Raw genomic sequence first — 22,943 nt, forward strand, 5'->3', positions numbered from 1 at the left:
CGGACAGTGCGCAGGCGCAGGGTCCGCCCCCAGCGCCGGGCGTCACGCGGGGCCGGAGCCGTGCGCGCCTGCCCGCTCCCGCCCCCTTCGCCGTGGTGTAGCGGCGGCCGTTGCCAGTAGCGGCGGTGCCGCGCGGACGCCGGAAGCGGAAGGGCTCGAGCGCGGTGGTAGGGAAGACATGGCGTCCGTGGTGCTGAGCGAGCCGGAGAAGGTCTACATCGTGCATGGCGTGCAGGTAGCGGCGGCGGAGCACCTTGCGGGAGGCTCCGCGGTAGGCGGTGGCCTCCGTACGTGGGGGGAGCGGGAAGTCGGTTCGGGCCAACTCGGCCGTGCCTGTGGCCGGTGGTAGCGCCGCCTTGTGAGGCGTGGGGCTGCCTGTGAGCAGGTGTGGGGCGGCATGAGTTACAGCGTAGGTTGGCGGGGAGGGAGCTTTCCATTACCTTATGTCTGGGGAGGGAAGCTCTGGGGTAGTCACCCAAGCACACTGGGAACAGGACATCTGAAGAGAAAGCAGGCTGAGACCAGGACGTGGATTTGGTGGGGTTTTTTCATTTCTTGTCCTCCTCTTCGCCTTCTTCCCTCGGTCTTTCTCGAGTTTTTGCCGTTGTATAGAGTGTTAGCCTGTCAATAAGCTAAGGAACAGGGAGTGGACCAAGGAAGAGTGAAGGATGTGTGAGGAGAAATGTCAAAGATAAAAGGGCTGTACTTTGCAAAGTACTGAAACTATATTTCACTGCAAAAAAATCCTACTTCTATGGGGATGAGCTGTATAGCGTCTGAGAGTGTGTAATACCTGTTTTTGAAATACAAACAGATGAAAGCATTTGGGTGGCTGGTGGGTTATTTTTGTTTGCTGGATCCTAACTACATATATAAAAGTACAGAACTTGAGTATCCCAAGAAAAATCTGTGTTGTGTTAGGTAAAGTACCTTTTAAAGCCAAGACCTTTCCGCTTTTGTAGTCTGAAGCTTTCTATAGAAACAGAATGGAAGTAGTGCAGGAGTTCATGTCTGTCTGCAGAAAGCTTATTGCAAGCCTTAGATAAATGAGAGGTGAATGGAAAAATACAGCTGGTTCTGTTGTGCTCTTAAATAAAAGTTAGTGATGAAACTGGGAGGTGTTGCTTTTATATTAATTTTACTGTTGTGTTTGGCATAGGAAGAGGAAACTGGAAAATCACAGATTCTTTTCATTGCTGTTTCCCTTAAACACAATATATTGATTGTCATACTTAGGAAGACCTTCGTGTAGATGGTCGTGGCTGCGAAGACTACAGATGTGCGGAAGTAGAAACAGATGTTGTATCAAACACAAGTGGATCTGCAAGAGTAAAGCTGGTAGGTAAATTTCTTAGGGATCCTATACCTTGCTGATGAAACTTCTGGTTTATGTGACCCTAAGATAAGCCAAGGCTATTTGTAGATGGGTTTGTGTGTATGTAATAAAATGTGTATCAAAGTAGCATTAACTGAAACTATGGGTTAAGGAATTAATGACAGGATATATCATAAAATCATTAAGGTTGGAAAAGACCTCTAAGATCATCAAGTCCAACCGTCAACCCAACACCACCACGTCTACTAAACCATGTCCCGAAGTGCCACGTCTACACGTTTTTTGAACACCTCCAGGGATGGTGACTCCACCACCTCTCTGGGTAGCTTGTTCCAGTGCCTGACCACTCTTTCGGTGAAGAAATTGTTCCTAATACCCAATCTAAACCTCCCCTGATGCAACTTGAGGCCATTTCCTCTGTTCCTATCACTAGTTACTTGGGAGAAGAGACCAACACCCACCTCACTACAGCCTCCTTTCAGGTAGTGGTAGAGAGTGAGAAGGCCTCCCCTCAGCCTCTTCTTCTCCAGGCTAAACCACCCAAGTTCCCTCAGCTGCTCGTCATAAGACTTGTGCTCCAGACCCTTCACCAGCTTCGTTGCCCTTCTCTGGATGTGCTCCAGCACCTCAACGTCCTTCTTGGACTGAGGGGCCCAAAACTGAACACAGTACTCAAGGTGCGGCCTCACCAGTGCCAAGTACAGGGGGATGATCACTTCCTTAGTCCTGCTGGCCACGCTACTTCTGATACAAGCCAGGGTGCTGTTGGCCTTCTTGGCCACCGGGGCACACTGCTGGCTCATATTTAGCTGGCTGTCAACCGCACCCCCAGGTCCTTTTCTGCCAGGCAGCTTTCCAGCCACTCTTCCCGAAGCCTGTAGCGTTGCCTGGGGTTGTTGTGACCCAAGTGCAGGACCCGGCACTTGGCCTTGTTAAACCTCATTCATTCAGGCTGGCTTAACCTACTTGAGCTAGATTTACGGTGAAGTACCTAAAAAGTCTTCAATCTGAACCATTTGGTCTTGAAAAAATGAAATCGCTGTTGTGCCTAATCACTGGAAAAAATAATTCTATTCCTTTATAGTGAAGCAGAACTACATCTGGCATGTGTTGACTGTGAAGAAGATAAATATACTGCGCAATATTATAAAGATTCTGCAAATATAGCCGTTTCCAGAACCAAAATGATAGAAAGTCATGGATATGAAGAGTGTGTTTTTAACCTAGAGAAAGCTAATATGTATGGTAATAACTTGAAACTTCTTAGGCTTAACATTGTTCTTCTAAAGCCTTTCCTTTTTAAAAAAACCCAAAAACCTAATGTGATTTTAAGTTCGTTCTGATAGAATGATGGGTGTGGATAACTGAAATGTAGAAATGTCAGCTTACCATAGACTCTTAAATTAAACAAGTAGTTTTGTGAATATAATTCTAGTTGTGTGATATGTTTTTGTTCTAACAGGGACACACCGATATCTTGGTAGGTGTAAAAGCTGAAATGGGGACACCAAAGTTGGAGAAACCAGATGAAGGTTACCTGGAGTTCTTTGTTGACTGGTTGGTATACTAGAAGAGAATAGATCTAATGTTTTGAATAAGTGACAAATTAGATCTTACCATTCTTAAGAAGTTTATACCTTCGTTTCACTAACCTCCCATAAGGCTCTGAGCAATAGAAGCAAATTATTGTTTCAATAGTGGCGAATGTTCATAAGCTTCTTGCTGGTTCTGCAGACGCAAAATAAGCAAAACAATAGGAGTTAAAGGATGAAATCAGGTTAAAAAAACCAAATTGCATAGTATCACTGCAGCTGGAAATGAGTAATGGTTCAATTACACATGCATTTAACATGCCTTCATGACTACAATGCCAGTTTTCCTTTTTACAATGATAGAATAGAAATAATATCTTTCAAAAATTAAGTATTCCGGAAGAAAAGAATTTACTGATACAGATTGTACCTTAACTGTGCTTAAAGGATTTTGCTTACTTTGTCTTTGAAAGCTGTGGAAAAAGTTTGAAGCGTGTTTTGTACAAAACTGTTTGATTAAAAAAAATCCTTACTGTAAATTTCAGATGCAAAAGTTAGTTAGAAAATGTAGTTATCATACTTATTTGTGAGTCAGTATTTCATTAACTAAAATGGCATTTGCTTTTAATCCTATTCCTGGCTTTGTGCTACAAATGGACTGTTGCTTATCCTTACAGTCTTCATAGTGCTTGAGTTATGAAGGAAACAAGAAAACTGAGAGCTCTTGTTTTCAGGTTGCTCTTGAGATCTTTGGTCTTGGCATTTCAAAGTTATTTCAGACTACTGTCTGAAACTACAGTATCCATATCTTGTAGACTTCCTAAAACTGTTCTTTATGAAATAACGTGCTTTGGGAACCTCTCATAAAAGCCTCGGCACTGTCAAGTTAGCCATTTTACAGGTGACCTTTATTAAAAACAAAAAAATGTTGCTACTCTGACATTAAATCAATGTACCATTAGTAAAGCTAAGGTGTAAGAGCTGTTAAGTGTATGTCTGATAATGTTTCTGACCTAAGTGGCTCTATCTGCCTTACCATTTGTGTATCTCACGTTATGCAGCCTTTTCTAAGAGTGCCTCTATACATCACAAAGTACTAGTTAACTGTGGAAACCTAGGGTTTGTAGAGGGAAGGACTCACCTGTGAATTAATGATTTGTCTATGATTACTGTTCAAAAAATGTCAGACAGGAAGATGATTTTCTCAAATGCGGTCCTGCTGTTAGAGGAGATCTGAGCTTGACTGCTTTAGAAAACTCACGTACAAAATATCCTGAATAGTACCTGCTTTGTTCTGGTGCCTTCTATATGAAGGGAGTCCAATGACAGCAGGGACGTTCCTTACTAAAACAAGTGGTCTGTGGGGATGTTGCAAATCTGTGACGCTTCATTTATTTACATATGAATGTTAGAAAAACTTTAACTCATTAGATTAACGTTAGGTTGTATTTTCTAAATGTTAATCTCTGCGTTGTAAAAAGGTGGGAGGGAGATGTGCAGCAATATTGTGCAAGATGGATCTTGTCAGTTCTAGAAATAGATAATCTTTACTTTCTGTGACGACACAGACCAAAAGCCTAAATTTTAGAGCAGGGTGGTCACTTCTCACATGCTTGTGCCACCAGGGAAAGGTGACCTCTAGCCTCCAGAAAGATCCGAAAGACAAAATGTGAGGTGGGAGCAGCTTGTTCTCTGTGAAGGGAAATGAGATGCTGTGGGTACGCCGATGCTTTTCCAGGCTGCCACTGGGTGGTAGTAACTGAGCATAGTTTGATACACTGCATCTCGTGGTTAAGTTCCTGTGTGTTCTACTTGGATTTTATATTGTTGAAACTAGTAGTAAAAACTCAGACTGCAGTGTTTGATATCTTAAAATGCTTATTTCCTGAAACTTTCATGGTTTCTTGTACTGCACTTGCTGCATTGTATATATAATTCTCTGCCCCAAAATTCCATTTCTCTTCATTCTACTCTGAGTCCTTAACCTAAAATCTGAGAAGCACATTTAGTCCCATTTTGAGACGGATGACTTTTGGGGCGCTGATTCTTGATACTAGAAAGTAATTATTGTAGAGCAAGTCCATGTCTTACATGATATCCTTACTGCTCATCAGCACGGAAGAAGACACTCATCTTGGCCATTGATGTTGAAAGACTGCCATGTCTGCTTTCCTCATGTTTGAGTTTTGGGGCTGTTCCAATACTGATTTGTCAGAGTTTTTTAGGGGGTTTTGTTTTTTGACTGAAGCAGATTTATCATTTTCAAAGTGTAAGAAATAGCAAAAAAAAAAAGGCAGATATCTGAATTCCTTGAATGCATTAGGTTTTGTTTGTGGAATTAGGGAAGCAAGGACTATATTTGTCCAAGTCTGGCCATCTGTCCCTCTGCTTTGAAAGCCAGACGTGTTTTTGTTCCAGCTGGAAGAGTGGGCCTACTTCAGTGGTGCCTGCATGGGAGTCTGGATTAGGTAGGATCTTAAATATAGATAGAAAGCGGTTCTCCACATCATGACATGACAGTATTGCAGAGCAGCCACATCAGCACGCTCTTAGGTGATCCTCGGATGCTGTTCCATTGCGTTGTGTGGAGGAAATGTTAACTTAAAACAAATTTTAGTGCCATCATTGAAGATGTCACTTGAATGGTGCTTACAAGAAAGGAACCTTTCTTCCCTCTGTCTCTCTTACCATAAACCTGTTTTCATGGCAACTGTTCTTTGCAAAGGCAAGAGACAAACTAATGAGTTTTGAAAGACTGAAATGCCTTTACAATTTTTTACAGTACTTTCTCCATTAAAGGTGGTCTGTAGTGGATTTAGCTTCGTTTTCAGAGAGAAACACCATCAGATCCTTGAGTAAAAACCATTTCAAACTCTATCAGCAGATGTTCCCCTTTTGGATGGGAAATGTGGTGACAGCGCCTGACCGGGCAAAGACCTGAATCAGTAAATCCATGTTGGCAGAGTTACCAATTTGACTAGACTAAATCCAAACCCTTGTTAGCCCAAATCTTTATAGGGTCATGAGTTCCGATATCATTATAATCATATTAACACAGTTAGACAGCATCTGGACCTCAATTCAGGTCTATATTTCTGGGACTGCCTTGGCAGTCCGGACATGTAATAAATGTGATAACTTCTGGCTGATTTCAGTAAGGGTAGAATATTAGTGAGGTGTTTAACTTACTGCTGATTCTAAAACAGCAAATCTGCCTTCTTGTTTTAAATGATTGTATGCTTCTTTTGGTGCAAGAATAGAAATCTGGTATTGGTTGCTCAAGGTGAATAAGGCTTTAAGTGAAGAATATCCTCTCCATAATGAAGCCTTTGTATACCAGGAAAATAGCTGTAAGCTTTTGTTTAACTGTTTTATCTCTGTTATAATTACTTACATTGTAGATTATAGTGTATTAATGGCCTGAGCAACGGATGGGAAGAACTTAACTACTGTGAGAGAAAGATTTTGGCTGGGAACAGCAAGGGTTTTGGAAGTAGAGATCTGTGGTAGAAGCCTCTGTATGCTGTAGGAGTCTTGATTGTTATGCCATGTGACACTGAAATGGTTTTGAAAGTCTTTAAAATTGCATTCTGTTCAGGAGTAGAAATTCTGTGCTCCACTTGGCCACTACTAAGTTCTTTCTGTGCTCTATAAAAGAAAATGCCAAAAAGCTTGTTTTGTTAGTGTGCTAGACAACCCTTTTTTGAATTTTACCCAGTGTAAATTACTGCAATAGTCTGTGAGCATTGGGTGGCAGTATTTACCATGTAGTTATTATAATAGTTCCCTGCTAACATTACTTTTTTTATTTCACTTTGATTGCAAGGAATTGAAGGATTAAAATAATAATGGCATTAAGATGCAGTGAAACTTGCAATAATATTCCAACTGAGTCTTACATTCTTCTGACTCGCTGTCAAGTCAGTGGCCGTTTATGATTAAAAAACTACAACATTTGATAAAACTTCATGTTTAGAAATAATAATGAGGTATAGACTGAGGTTTGTATAATTCTTTTCAGCTTATCATAGGAATCATAATACTTGGGTAACCATACTTGAAACTGAATGGTTTAAACAGAACAATCTAGTTGCATGAAAGCTGCTTCTGTGGATAAGTGCTTGTTTAATACAACCCAAAGGCCTAACTCAGCATATTCCCAGAATTAACTTCTATTTAGATATGGTCCTATCTTATAAAATTGGTGTCTAATATTAACGTAATAATAACGTAACATAGTAATAATACTATGTCACACTTGCAGTGCTTAATCAAGTAGCAAATGTAGTTTGGAAGCATAGGTCAGTGCTTGATTGGCAGTAATTTTTTTTTTTAAGCATGTATAGTGTGTCTAGTTATAGAAGCAGCAAATAAGTTCTATAAAATTCAGTAGCTGTTCCTGGCATTCTGAGTTTTCATCACTTCTGCAAAAGAACAAGTTGGGAGAATTACTGTGGGGTAAGGATTTCCCTTATAGGCACTGCAGTCTCGTTGACACAGCTGATTTGATGGTTTGAGTCATACTTAGATAAGATAATGTGGATCTTTAGCGGTTGGCTTTTTAAAGGTGAGGGGATTATATTCCAAGACTTCATTTTCTGCTGTATGTTTGCATTCCTGTGGTGTTCCTGTTGGAAGAGCTAAGAGTTTATATCATCATATAAACAAAACATACGTGAGAAATTGGCACTGGGAGGTGCCCAGCCAGGAGAATACAAGGCTTTGCTATTACAGATTTTGAACAAATCGAACTACTTCTGTGGAACCACCCTCCTTTCTTATTTTTTGCAATGAGAAATTAATTTGGGGGAGGTCTGACTAGTTTATTTAAAAAGAAGATCTGCAATATGTGCCATAGCTCCACTGCTTGAGAATGCTCTTGCCCTCTTTCTGTAAACCAGAGGTTGAGTTCAGAATATTTGTTTGTTATTTTGCTGTATATGCACCTCTGGACATTTCTGCTCTATTTCATTGTAACTTGGAGGTGCAGGTTTATTTGGTTTTGGGGGTTTTTGTGTGTGTGTTGTTTTTTCTTTTCTGTAGGCCTGCTGTCTTGTTAGAATTTTGTTCTTAGCTGTGTACAAGCCCTCAGCACCCAAGGACTTTCTTGCATGACTACTCATAAACAAATTTTGTTATGTTGGAATCAGAGAAGTGAAGACCACACGCTTTTGTCAGATCCCTTCTGGAAAAAATGTTCTTTAGATCCTGATCTCCATAAGCTGCAGTTGCTGAAAGTAATGAGCTGCTGTCTGTAAGTGGCTTGATAGCAGAGAATACACTCTGTAAAGAAATTACCAATTAAGGTCAGGCAGTCATGTCACTTTGAAGAAAAAAAAAAAAGCCAAAACATACTCTACTTGTCATATGGTCACATCTTTCTCTTAGCCACTCTCTTATCATATTAATTTAACATTCAACTCTAGCAGGCTGTCTTGTTAGCTGTTTTGAACTTAGTACAGATTTCTCTCACTTTTTTATTTTTGAAAGGGTTGAGATGAAAGAAGATGAGAGTGTTTAGGAAATAATCCCTGAGAGAATTCACCAACTTTAATATTGTAACTCAGGAACTGAAAATAGTAGTGGAATTTAATTAGTATCAGTCTGTAGCAAAATGTAGGTATATTATCTGCATCAAGACATTTTCTTATGCAAAATGGAAATAATTTCTTTACAGATAGGATGCTTATTCTCATACAAATAAATCCTTAGATATTTCTAATGCTTTATATTTAAGAAATGTTCTTTGGCTATTGGCTGCTTCAGAAGTGAAAGGTTTTTTTCCTTTCTTTATCTAGTTCTGCAAATGCTACTCCTGAATTTGAAGGCCGGGGAGGAGAAGAACTTGGCACAGAGATAGCAAATACACTCTACAGAGTATTCAGCAGCGAGAGCAGTGTAGACTTGAAATCACTTTGTATTAATCCCAGAGAGCACTGCTGGGTTCTCTATGTTGATGTATTGGTAAGTAAGGAAATGAAAACTAAAATCAAGGATGTTTTTCAAGGTGCTTACTGACTTAGCATAACCATGTGTATTTTCGTATAAAAAAAGCGTATCGTAATGTAATATAATGCTTCAGGATGGATCATAGAATAGGATGACCATTTGCTTGTGAATCTAGCTGTAATAGTTAATCGCTAGTTCCAGCTTGCTCTTTTTCTACTTCTGTTGCTGCCGCTGCTCCGCTGCAGAGCTAACTGAATACTCCAAATCTGTCTCAGAGAAAAATCAGTGACCTTATACTGACAAGGAAATTGCCACTAAAGAAGGCTAAACCTTTTTCCAAGCTGGATATAGTAGGAAATGTGTCATTCTAGTGAATGTAAGTTAGCATTATGTTACCCCTAACATAACTGTCCATTCTGTCTACCTCTTTGCACTATTATCAGTACTAATTCAGTAAAGAAAAATAGAAGCTTTTCTGGTAAAAGTTACATTTGGCCTAGGTACTTTTTGATGAAAGTTGTATGCATGTATTTAATGTAGAAGAGAAACTGAATCTTTGTTCTCATTGAAAAATGGAAACTGAATTTTATGTGTATAAATCTTGTACATGCAGCAGCTCAATTTCCAAATATGCTGTATTTAAAGCACTCTGTTATGGGAATTTAATAAAGTCTGCAAGTCAGACTCTCATGAGCATTATTTCCAATTCTTATTGGTCCAAAGTTGAATTTCTATTTGTCAAATTTGTAACTGAAAATATGTTGAGGGATCTTACACGCAGGAATCCATTAACATCTATTAAATTATTTGCAAAACGTTAAGCTGTATTGCCAAAAAAAAAACCCCAACAAGGTTTTGTTAAAACAGGAACATTCAAACTAAAGCCTAAATAAATGTGAAATTTAGTCCATTAGGTGTTTAAAAAGCAGTAGCATTAGCCTAATTATAGTAGATATGGTACGTATACACATACAGGATGATCAAATATGTACCAATGCTGAGTGCTTTAACAGTCCGAGTCACCAACTTATTGGAGCTTGGCATAATTTAATAGAGAATGAAGTGTTAGTTCTGAGAAATCACACTGGGGCCTTTAGTTACTAGGTAATTACAAGCAGGGGTACAGAATATTAAATATTGTGCTTATTTAAGCAATGTACTGCTTAACATTGTATAAACACTGCATGAACAAAGACCTTCATAAAGCTGACTGCTGCAGAAGTAGTTCTGTATAGCTTTTGTAGGAGGTATAACTGGTCATTCTTTGATTCTTCTTGGACAAATTTGTTGATTGTCCACAGCTACAGAGAAGAACAGCCTTGGTTTTTTATGCTACTAGTTGTACTAGAATTATGAAGGTCTAGACCTATGATATGTGATGAATTTTACATTTAGCTTTGTTTACAGTGCCAATAAAGAATCTGTTGTAGGTTTATAATTAGGAGTCTAAACTTGATGAGTCTTTTTAATGTCATATTCTGCATGGATTTTGTGTGTGAGCCACTGAAGAGCTGCTGGTATAGTTGGAACAAGATAGTGTTAACATTTGTCTCTTACTATGTCCCCCCCTGCTTTTCTTTTTTTTTTGCCCACCTCAGGCCTCTGCATTTTCATATTTTTGAGGTATTTGTACTATTTCCCCTTCTAAATAGAAGATAAGTATATCAAATGGGATATTTTATACTTTATGTAGGTGCTTGATACCTACAGATTTTCCTGAAGCTGCTCTTGGTGAATTAGTCCTATAGACCTGTATTTTAATAGTACATTGTGGAAGTATGACACTTGGGCTAGTATGAGGCACTGCAAGTCATATTATCCATCATTTGAGGGAGGCAGATTCTAAATATAATAACAATGCTTATTGAGAGTCCTTTGTATGATGTTTTCTGTCAGAATTCCTGGAAATTGTTCATGTGAGAGTTTGTGTTGCATAGTTAAGTTGGAGGGAAAATAAACCTTACATCTGTCATAAGCCTGAAACTACTGGTCAGGTGGGAAGGTACTTATTTTCAAGTTTCTCATTCCAAAAGACAAAAACCCAGAAAGAGTGTTACAAACCTGGAGATACTCTGTTGCTATGTAATTCAGCCATGTGGACTTTGATCAAAGCGTCTATATTCAGCTCCAGTGTGTAAACAAAATTTGAGATACACAACCTCAAAAGAGAAAATAGCATGTTTTGCATAGTCATGCAGCTTATCAATTAAAAACATGTCTCAAACATTTTCTAGTGGTCAGTGTACTTGGGAGGTGCTGTAATTGTGTACAGTCAGACTAGAAAGAAAATAACTTCAACTGTACACGCTACAAAGATGCAGACATATGGACACATATAGATATGTGTCAAAGGTCAAGAATATATACCCTGACCATTCAAAATACTTGCATTCTTTCTTAATAATAGATGGTGTTCAGCTTCTGAAGAGTAGCACGTGAATGTGGAGATACACAGTACTGCAAAACTATAACCCTGTTCTCACCCTCTCTGTCTTTCCCTCAATTTCTTTCCCCTTCTACGTCACTGTGTTGGGGGAAGGTGCGTTAGGTTCTGTTGAAATTTTAGCAATTCACTACTGAGCATCCCTCATAGGATTTCCTCATCTTTTCTATTCCCTCGCCAGTTTGGAAAAAACAACCAAAACACCTTAGAAATCTGTCCTATTGGAGGAAAAATTTTTTTGAACAAGGCAAGGTCTACACTGTTTTGTCTTTTTTTCCACCTCCAATAACTTTTTCGTTTGTGTATCGGTAAAATAAAAGCAGTCCTTTCTAAAGACTCCTTTGCTTCCCACAACTCAGAGTTGTGCAGACTTTCTTAGTCCTTAAATGAAAAAATTAAAAAAAAATGAGGGGAGATCTCAGTACAAGGTGCTTCAGCTGAGAAGAGAGTGTTAATTTCTTCTTGGAGGAATTGTTGTACCATGCTTGACAGAGGCTGTGTTCCTAGCCTGTAGGCGCCACTGTAATATGGATAAGGCTTTAGAACAGCAACCTGAACATAAGCCTAGCAACAGTACAGGCACATCCCATTATTGTGTTTTAATAACAAAGATATTGTGGGGCTTATTGTGTTATCCAGTAAAATCCAATAATGACTGAAAGTGGCAAGTTAACCTCTCTGTATCCAGCAGCTGTTTGCAAAGCAATAATTTGATCACCTTTGTATTTAGCTTTCTATCCCAACTTTTTGTCATTCTTTTTACACAATTCAGTCTGTCTTCATAAAAATAAACTCTTTTTTCCAGAATATCTGATTTATGATTTGCTCCCAGTGCAGGAGTTTATCTCATTCTTAAATAGATTTTGAAGAACAATCAATGCAATCAGTGTTGCAAAGCTTGTTTTGTCTCATCATACAGCATAGATTGATGTAATAGAGAAGCATCCATATGTTCTTGCTGAAGTAGTTTCAAATGCTTGCTGAGGATGTGTGTGTTCATAGAATAGTACTGGCAGCTCAGAGAGAAACTTGTCAGAGAACTAACACTGGACTGTGGCCTAATAGATCTTTGAGTTGTCTGTCAGGTATTAGTGGTTATGGGAGCCCTGCCTTTTTCTATAGTATGCAGTATTGCTGTTCCCCTGATCTTCATGGGAAGAAACTAAGCTAGACTCCCTGCACATACTTTAATTTAAGTGGTAGTGTTAGCAACAAGTCAGGATTTCCTTAGATACTTTTCAGCTACAAGACAAGCCTGCTGATGACAACTCTTCCATAAAGAATAGAGAATAAATCACAATGTGCCTTCAGAACTATACCTTCTGTAACTAGGTTTTCATACCATGTTCTGGGTGACAATTTGCATTGCTGCTTTGAAAACAATTCTACCAATTGTCCAGCTGATATTTAAAAAAGACTCCTCTTTGAAATAAAGTATAGAAAATGGATTGGCTTGATTTAACATTAAAGAATGAATGTGGTGAGTTTATAAGAAGTATTCTGGTCATAGTCTAGTTCAGAGTCTTAGCTCAAGAAGACTAAGAACAGCAGTGGTTTCATTTCAGTTTCTATTATTAAATTTTATCATGAACTTTATTATGAAGTGCATTAACTCTTCTATTTTGCATGTATAATACAGTTAGCTGAAATCTTAATTTCCTATCTGTTGTTTCTTTTCATAGATAGGCTTTAAAGACATCTTTGTTTTCTAAAAACCTGTTGTGGTTCTTAATTTTGTGCCTTTTCAAGTAGGTTAAAGACTTGGTTTAAAGGCACTAGCCTGATTTTCTTTTAAAGAGATTCTTTTTTTCCTCCCCAGTTATTGGAATGTGGTGGAAACCTCTTTGATGCAATCTCTATCGCAGTGAAGGCAGCTCTGTTTAACACAAGGTAAAGCACAGATCTCATTTCATGTGACTGGAAGTAGAAGAGAAGTACTCTCTGTGAGCTAAGCATTTTTAATGCTTAATTACTTAAATAAGAAATGCCCAAGGCAATTTGCATTCAGATACAAGACAGTCCATTTGTATGCAAGTAACATGAACTAATGACTTTAATTCAGTTTGTAATTAAGTGTCATATTGCATTATATGCACCGACAGGCTCACAATATAGCTTTTGTTCTATATCCAGATCCAGAAAAAACTGTCTTGACCGTATGCTTTTGTTGCAAGTAGTTGGAGGTCTTTGTGTTGATGCCTTGTGGGTTTAAAATAAGAAGTATTTACTGATATGTGATGATCCAGAATAAGAAGCCCTCTGTCAGTGTTACTACCAATTTGTAACTAGCCCTGATTTCCCACTTCTGATGTTCTTTCTCATTAACTATTAGTCTAGAGTTCTTTTTAAAACTAAGCGGAAAAAAGGCTGGCAAGAGACTGCGGGGAAGGGGAAATGACATGTCTTTTAAAGAAATTTGCCCCATGTGTTTTAATTGAAAGAATGGAAGAACAAAATCTACTAGAATTAATGTGTTTTAATGATTACATTGAATAATATTTTTTCTCATGTTTTTATCTTCTTTAACTATAGATGAAAGGGAATACAGAGTTTTGTAGAATCCTTCAGAAAGAAAATAGTGAACGGCTTTGCTAAAAAAACTTGTGTAGCAAAAGTAGCTGGAAGAGGTGCAAGAGACTCTTTAAAGACGTAAATGTTTTGAAAGTGGATCTCAAATTGTTCTTCATCTGTAAATTAGAGATCTGCTAAAGTCACTGGCATACTTCTGGCTTATTCATCAAGGAATCAGTGCACAGTACTAGAGCTGGAAAAGTATGTGCAAGAAGAAGAGGAAAATATGCTTTTGAAGAAAGGCAGCATATCAGGATATAAACACTTTAGAACAGGAGAAGGGGAGAGTTTGTCTAAGACTACAACTTGTATATATTGCTGAGAAATTTTCCATGTTAATCAAGTTCTCAACGGTAACTTTTAGCAGCAGATTAGTTTCATAGCATTAAGAAATACCATCACAAATGTAATGGCTTGTGAAAGAGTTGATGACAGTACACTAAAGGGAAGAAATGCCTATGTCTCTGTGGGTGAGCTGCCAGGATGCAGAAGTCATATAGTTAAAACAGTCCCTTCCCTGTGAGTTGTTTTGCAGATCCAAGGCACGTACTTCATTTACGAGACAATTAAGTCTTTTTTCTTATTTCAACCAGAATCCCAGTTCTGAATAAAGAGGGAAGATAGTACAAAAAGTAACTAAAATAATTAAATAAAACCTGTTGCTTTGGGAACACGGGCAACATAAGTGTAATTGTTTTAATGAGTCTGCTTTATCTTTATTCCTCTGAAAACTGTATCTTTCATACAGTCTTTAATCTGTGTGCAAGCCTCCACAGTCTTGTGGAAGTTGGATATCAAATAAAAATATGATATAGTATGACATAATGCAGAGCTCATTGATTTTTGACCTGTGAAAACCCTGTCTATTGATTTGAGCAGAGAATGCTAGTACATCTAATCTCATACGAGCTCAGAAACTCAAGAGGTGAAATTCAAAGTGAAAACCTGTTGTCCTCATTCACTAGTCCTCTCCCTTTCCTTTGGTACCTACTAAGTTTTCTTTGGATTGACACAAGGTTGTTTAGAGTAGCTGCCTGCTCTCCGTAAAATATTACTGTCCCAGCAAGACGTCAGTTTGAAGATCACTTCAGATTAAGTGTTCTGAACTTCGCTTGATGTGTGTGTCCCTCTTTGAGTCTTACTTGCCTTTCATAATCTGTTTACAACCAGGTTTTTGTTATAAGTCTTTTCAGATCTTTGTCAGCCCTGACTGCAGCCTTTGAGCTAAGAGCAGGGAGCTCAGGCTACTGTTTTTTCTTTGAAGCTACAAATGTTTAGATGTTCAGACAGGTGTTTGAAAACCTCAGATTCATCCTTAAAATCTTGCTCTAACCATTTTTGTAATAACTATGGACACATTTTTCTTTAGGGCTAAGTAAATGCAAAATCGTAACTTAGGGAATTTTGCACAAGAATTATGGGATTTAAATCCTTTGTATGTCTGACCTGACTCATCATATCCCCTTCAGGCATGGAACAATGACAATATCACTGTTTTAGGGGGAACATATACTCCTTGGAGTTTTGTGTTGTTCATTATGTTCTAAAAATATATATAAAGATCATGTGCAAAAGAAAGCAGATAGCAAATTTTCTTCTTAACTGTGTCTCCAAGGTGCTTAAGGATGGATTTGTCTATTCTTGAAGTAGATGCTGCAAAATGTGCAAGTAGCTACTGTGTCAGGATGTAACTTGATCCTGTGGAATGTGCCTACTTGCAACTGAGCAACAGAAACTAGGCAAATGACAAAAGCTAGAGAGTTTATAATGCAATAGCGTTGTGGATGTCATGCTTTTTTGCCTGGCAGCGTGGTAGAGACAGAACTGATGCCTCCTTGCAAGGGTAGAAATGGTTTTACAGTTGTGAAATCTGGGTCTGCAGTACACAGAAAAGAGCATTGTTCATTATGTGACTTAAGTCCTGCTGTACAGATTTCTTCCCTGATTAGTTGCAGGAATCAAAACAGAAAAATAGAAGTTGCAAAGTAAACATGTACAGCTAGTTCTTAAGATAAATCTTTACAAGCTGGGAGAGGAAGTCTCTAGTCTTATGGAAATGCTTTGTGCTACACTCTCTTTGCCTAGTTTTTGCATGTATATACCCCTGTTTTATGCAACTGTGATGCTTGTGTCTGATCGACTATCTTTTAACCTCTGCGGTAGTTCTAATTTGTACCTCTCTCATCTATTCTTGGCCAAAACAGCTCCTTGCAGGCATTTTTCAGGTATAAATTCTGGCAACTGTTTCTTGCAAACCAAACATTGCTCTGGTTTCATAGTTATTTTAGGATGGAGTTAAAAATTGCTCAATCTGACAGATTTTCTTGAAGTCTTCCTTCTTTTTTAAACACTGCTCTGGCACATACACTTCTTGTCTAGGCTGTTCTCCAGTGTTGTCCATTGTTCTGTGTAGCTTGACGGTTAGTCACCTTGTGACTTTATTCCATCAATTTTTAATGGAGTATTTTTAACCTCAAAGTAGACTTTGATGCATTTCCAACGAGTTGTTATGTAACTCTGCAAAGCATTTTGAGTTTGATTTCAGGAAAAAGTACACATCGCAGTTCTGCTTACCAAAAGTTACAGGTTTAGCTTGGGTCAGGCCGATGTTCTCATAGGGAATTTGTTCTCACTGATGCAGGGTTGGCTGTTGTGTGTAGCTGTGGGACTGTTAGCCACAAATAACTATAATACTCTTCCAGGGAACAACAAAAATCACTTTGCATGGATGGGGGAATAGTTCACTAAATCATTCCCTATCTCCTCCTCTTTTAAAAAAGATATTTGGTACAGAATATGTAAAATAATGTAACCTCCAGAGTCTAGTTATAAAACACAATGCTACTGCAGAAGTACTAATACAAAAACAGATTGTGGTTACATTCTGCATGGTTACTGAAGATGGCTTTCTAGGGACATCTTGAAATATTTCATGTTTTCAAGTGCAAACGTGTAAAAGTGAGAGTAGTATGGTTGAGGTATGTTTGGGTTTTACTGACCAGTAAAGCAAAGTCTCTCAGTCTGTACTCCCTCCTAGTGGGCACCTGGATAAATAAGGGTATATAAAACATTGAGGTTCTTGGTTTTTCGAGATACCATCTTCTACTAAACTGTTTTAAATTACTTTATTAATTGTGCTAAGAAAACTGCATTAAATCATCCTGTAAAACTCCCATAAAATGGCTCTAACAAATACAATATATGTATCACTGATAAGGAGCCTGTCTACCTCATTTGTGAGAGCTCATCACTCACAATGGAGAAGAAAATATTTCTTGGATTTCTGCCTGTGTTTTTAATCCGTGGTCATTGCTTTTGTATATCCTTAGAACATCAGAGTCTTCTGGCTTCTTAAAGAATGAGAATATCTTGCCAATCTTCCCATCTTGCTAAAGAGAAAGGATTTTAGTAATGTCATCTTTTTCCTTTACCCCAAGTCTCCTTAGTTAGTGTCATTCTTTCCTGAACAGTTTTACAACTTGTATTTGCTACTGATATCGCAGCTTTGCCAAGCAATGCAATTCCTGTAATTCTGAAGACTTTACTGTTGTCTGCAAGGTTGGGAACCACAGTGTGAAAGGATTCAGTCTTGGTAATTTCTCTCCTGTACTTCCAGGCAGATGTACAAAGAATTGTTCAGAATTGCATTGTGCAAATTCTAAAAGAATCGCTCCCCATATATTAGTGTAAAAACCTGTTCAAATTCTAATGGTTTGAATGATGTAAATATGATGATCTTATCCTAAACATCTTCCCACTTATGATGTTTTCTTCCTAGTCTCAGTTAGAGAGTTGTTAATACTTTGATAACATCTGGATTTTTTGCTAAACATTTAGCATCATTTAGAGGAAAGGACATTTCCTGAAGTTGAGACTGTATGACACCTATATTTGTTACCTGTTCTGGAAATGATTTTGCACATTTTGTTTCCACAGAATACCCAAAGTGCGTGTTTTGGAGGATGAAGAAGGTTCTAAAGAGATTGAGCTGTCTGATGACCCTTATGATTGTATTCGACTTAATGTGGATGATGTGCCCTGCATTGTCACGCTAAGCAAAGTAAGCCTGACAAATTTCTGACCTTCTACCTAGAGACTTAAGTTTCTATTAACTTCACCTGCCATTTTTTTTCTCTAGAGATGAAACTTGTGTTACAGAAATGGTCAGTGTCCACTATATTTGTTCATCCCTGGCCTCCTAATTAGGAAGATCTTTTACCAAATAAGGGGGTTTTTCCACCCCTCACAGATTTCCACTTGATTCATTCTTAAAACGCATCTTCTTGCATGCAGAAGAGTTGTTTATTGTTTTTCATCTACTCACTCAACATCCAGAGCAGCAGATAATTCAGTATGTTAAAACAAATGGGTATTGTTGAGAGGCGCAGAGGTTGTGTGATCTGCCTAGAGTTACACAACGAGTATTTGTTGCTGGGAACAGAACTCTGTTTTCATGAGTGCAGTACTGTTCTTTCCTTTCAAACAGGTTTTTGTTTTCCTTTTCCATATATAGCCCACAACTAATGCAGTTGATTTGCTGGATGCTGCATGTTCCAATGCAAGAGTTAATGATTTGCTTAGTTACCTGAAAGTTTGTCTGACATATCATTTAAGCAAGTTTCATAAATAGTAGAAAGGCCACCACTGAAGTGGGGGCTCACCTAAGTCTCAGGATATGTAGTTTTCACCTAGTGGGGAGGAAAGTCCATGCTTGGAGTTGGGGGAAAAAGGGGAATCTGGAGTTTCATATAGATGAAAAGGATGGTCAGAGATTAAAACTGTGTGAAATAGTGACACGCTTATCTCACCTGTGTTATGCATGTACACTTACTTTGGGGTCAGAGGCTGTTTAAGTACTGTGCTGTAAAGTCAGTCACACGGTATTAGGGTAGATTGTAGACAGCCAACAGAGCTACTACTCACAGTTTAACTTCTCAATGAAGAGCTTAGACAACTGTGAATTAGTATGTCGCTTTGTCACTATCTTACAGATTGGATATAGGCACGTGGTTGATGCTACCCTTCAGGAAGAAGCCTGTTCTTTGGCCAGCCTGCTTATTTCTGTGACCAGTAAAGGTGCCCTCACTTCTATGAAGAAAGTGGGGAAAGGTAGCCTTGATCCTGAGAGTATTTTTGAAATGATGGAGGTAAGGAGTGTTGAGCAGTTATTGATGATACTGGATGAACTGGAACTTGAATGTATGAAAAGCTGCAGTAAGGACTTCAAAAGCAGAAATCCTGGTGCTTTTATTAGGTGCACAAGGGGCTTGCTGAAGGTCCTTTGAAACAGAATCTACTATTAGTGGGAGTTACCTAAAACTTTTAAATGCCTGAAATGCATGGTAGTCACAGTTGTTTCAGTCAAGTACCTCACAGCTGTAAGACTCTAAAGCTTAAGTTGATAAACTTTGAGAGTATTTTTAGAGAACTTGTTCCCTCTCTCATTGTTTCCCTTGAAGACTGAAAAGGCAAAGCTTTTAACATGGTAAAGTCCCTATAGAAGTAGAGATGGTACTTTGAACTGCTAGTACATGGTGTTCTCTTCTAGCATAACTCATTTATTTTGTGATAAGCTTACTGCTCTCATTTTACTGTTGTTTTTCTTTGCCCCTTTATTGGGTTTCTGATCTGCCCCTACTCCATGAAAATACTAATATTTGGATGTTGTTCACATCCACATAAGAATTCCATTTTAAACCTTTCTTCAGGCTCTTCTTAAAACTGTCTTCCAGTATAAATTCTCATGCTGGGTTTAGCCTTGAGCATGAGACAGAACTGGGTTTTGAACTTGGAGTCAGAATGAAAATTAGATACTTCAAACAGGCTCTGTTTCCTAGAGATCCAGAATGATTTTCAGCATGGCTGTAGTGAGGAATGCAGAACTTGGAGCCAAGTTTGAAAACAGTTGGTCTCAAGTGGAAACTACATGCTGAGTATATGGGGCACTTCATCATTTTATTATGTCAATTCAGAGTGCTAATCTTGATGGTACTGGTGAGCTTTTTATTTGCATCCAGAGAGGTCACTTATCCCCATTATTATCTACGCAGATTTGCAGAGGGGGGTTATCTCTAATTGACATCCTAAAGAAACCAAACTTCCTGTGGATGTCTGATGTGTCCTCCTTGATGGATTTTGAGTCCAATTCTAACTAATGTCATAGAAGACTTGAGATTTTGAGTCTAGCGCTCCTACAAAGAGATGTGTGCTTAAGTTAGATACAGCTTTGTGGTAGAAGCTGGCCCACATGCAAATTATCTGCAGAAAGCTTTGATTGGAGCCTCTAGTTTGATCACAGGTTGTGCTCTACACTGAGCCCTAAACAGCAGTTGCATTGCATAGCCTACCCACAAAGGCTGTGCTTGGGATTATATAATGCTCACCTAAACACTTAATCAGAGGTGCATATGGAAGGTAACCATGGGAAATCTTCAAACTGTCCTACTCTGATTAAGAACTTTAGTGAACTTGTCCCTACTTGTTGGTGCAAGGAGTTAAAAGCTTAAGCTGATCACCCAGTGATCTGTGCTCGCTCTCACTTGCTTTGGAAGAAGTCTTCCCTCCTAGGTGGTGAGCAGTTTGAAGGAGTGAGGGATAAAGTTGATCAGAAGAAACCAAGATGTTTTCTGGGAGGTCAGAGGTTATTTGTTTGGCCCTGCCTCAAACTCAGCAGGCTGATGAGGTTTGCTTGACACCTCCATTCCGTAATGATTTGGCTGCATGTCAGAGTGTTCAGCTTTCCCTGCCTGGTAGAGAACAGATGTTCCTAGGACATATGTCTTAGGAAGGCAGCTTCATGGGAAAGTTTTGGGGAGCTGCCCAGATTAGGCTTTTTTTTTTTTTTGCTGAGTTTATGATCCAATCCATAAGCTAGGCAAGCAGGAATAAGATGGCAACAGGATTGTGTGTTGTGTCAATACCAGAGCTCTGCACAGTTCCCATTCACTTTGACCTGGTGTGAGTGGTGGTGTCCAGTGTTTGAGGAGAATGCACAAAGTGTATCACCCCCCAGGACTCCAGACTGCTGCTGTGATCTTTGTCCCAGTGCAGAGCTCTAACAATTCTTTTGTGTGCCCCCCTTTATTTAGCATGACTCACGCTGTCTGGGATTGACAGCTACCCTGCTGCATCAAAACTTTTCCCAAATTTCCTTTGGTAGTAGGAGTCATATTCTGTCACCTGGTTCCTCAATTGGAAACATACCTTATTTTAAGGTTTGTGTGCTCATGGTGTTGGTAATTGTCATCAATAGGTGAAAGAGAGCTTTTTGGTCAGCTGTATGGCAGGCATAGGTTTTGTTGCATAGATCAGGAGCTAATAAACTCAGTTTAATATAATCTGTCTTTGGCTCTTTAGGGACAGGTGGGCTCTCTTTGTCCCTGTATGGAGTCAGTATTTCAGGTCATTTAGAGAAACCCTGGGAAAGCTCTAATAGGCACCACTACCTTAAGATCTTTATTTCAGCATTGCCCAATGTTTCCCTGTCCTGCAGCTTCCACAGTACGACTGTGCATGTGGGAAGAGTAGAGGCTGGCATTGGAGCTAGTCCTGGTGGTTTTACCCTGCTGGAGTTTATTTCTGTAAAGAAAACCTTCTGTTAACTCCTTTAAGGTCCTTGCACAGTACAGATTTGCACATCATAATGAAGAATCAGCCCACAGACTGATTTGGCGATGCAACCAGTGTGCATTTTGGGTTTCTCTGGCCACATGACAGGATGCTGAGCTGGTCTAGATTCAGTCTGCTGGTTCTGAGCACATTCAGAAGAGTTTATTGAACTTTGTATTAGTAGGCTGCTTTGCTGGTCAAGTATCTCTTGTCCTCTGGCAGCTAGAATATTGCTTCATATTGTGTGTGCTGGCCAGTTAGTGCTTGTGCCTGATGTGAATTTAATTTGTATTCCTGGGTGATCCAGCAGTGCACAGATCTGGTGTTAATGATCATGGAATGCTTCCCTGATGAATGAGAGCACTGCCTTTATGTGTACATTTTTCCAAAACTTAATCAAATTAAAATGAAGCTTCCACCAACATTATTTTTCTTAATTAAAAGCATGTTTTTATTATACCAGCTGGTGTATATTAATCGTTAAAGGGAAAGTATTTGTCAAAAGGAGGTGTTCCGTGAAAGTTGTCTTCCTGTTAATATGTATATGTCTCAGATTTGTTTTCTTTTCTTTGCATTGCAGACGGGAAAAAGAGTAGGCAAGTCATTGCACATAGCCCTTCAGAAGATTTTGGATGAAGAGGAGAGTTTGGGGACCTCACGGCAGAAAGTTGGATTTCTAGGATGAGTTTTTATTAAATGTTCAAAACTGTTTTTAATTGATTGTGCAATCTTGTCAGTTTGTATATAGAAAATGGATATTTTTTTGTTCCAATACCTTTATCCTTCTGGCTAAGAGGCTTTTAAAATGTTACTAAGCATAAAGAAAGCTACAGTTAAATGCAAAGCAGCAAATTGGAGATGCTTTCCATATGGATAACTGCCACACCTAGGAAGCACATCAGGAGCAATTGATACAGTTGCCTGGGAAGTGCTTGAGTCTGTTTTCAAGAGTGACTGCTGTAGGTTCCACTTAATTCTGTTTGCATGTGTTCCACTTCTGCAGACTAGCTGGTGTGTTCTAGAGTGTATATGGGGATTTGGCCCAAAGCCTGGCCTCTTGATTTGTTGTTGTTGTTCACCAGCCAGATGAGAAGAGTACTTGGTGGTAGTCATTCTTCAAATTATCTTACATTTCTTTGAATAAAATGTGGTTAGATTTTACTATAAATACAACATGGTCCCAAGTTTCCGATTCATATTTTAAACCAAGATTTCCTCGCTCACTAGAGCTCTGCCTGTCCCTTTTGCCAACAGGTACAATAGTAACCTAGCCAAAACTCCTCGTGGTGGCTAAGGAGAAGGGGCATGGCTAAGGTAGAAGGCAAAATAAGTTAATTTTTAAGAGTTTGAAAATTCAGCTGGCAAAGTATAGTGGCTGTCAGTAATGATCCTTTACAGGGAAGGACAGAAGATGGCAGATAAGGTATGCAATCAGGTTGTATCACCAGGTCTTCAAAGCAGTGGGTTCTCTCCCTACATCAGTTGGCTGGCCCAGCAAAGAATA

The 22,943-nt window shown here is 38.9% G+C and overlaps 1 protein-coding gene across 2 annotated transcripts; it reads left to right on the forward strand.

The window, feature by feature from the left end:
- Positions 1–68: 68 nt before the first annotated feature.
- Positions 69–22,612, forward strand: EXOSC7 (exosome component 7). Of its 2 annotated transcripts, none has more exons than XM_075745585.1 (8): positions 69–235; positions 1,237–1,338; positions 2,799–2,893; positions 8,667–8,832; positions 13,080–13,150; positions 17,768–17,891; positions 18,823–18,978; positions 22,020–22,612. In XM_075745585.1, the coding sequence occupies exons 1-8, from the start codon at positions 179–181 to the stop codon at positions 22,122–22,124; spliced, it is 876 nt and encodes a 291-aa protein (XP_075601700.1). In that variant the 5' UTR covers positions 69–178; the 3' UTR covers positions 22,125–22,612. The 2 variants fall into 2 exon arrangements, with proteins under 2 accessions (XP_075601700.1, XP_075601701.1); XM_075745586.1 differs by having other exon boundaries at positions 100–235; positions 2,821–2,893.
- Positions 22,613–22,943: the final 331 nt, after the last annotated feature.

Source organism: Balearica regulorum, chromosome 2, assembly GCF_011004875.1.
Source record: "Balearica regulorum gibbericeps isolate bBalReg1 chromosome 2, bBalReg1.pri, whole genome shotgun sequence".
NCBI lineage: Eukaryota > Metazoa > Chordata > Aves > Gruiformes > Gruidae > Balearica > Balearica regulorum.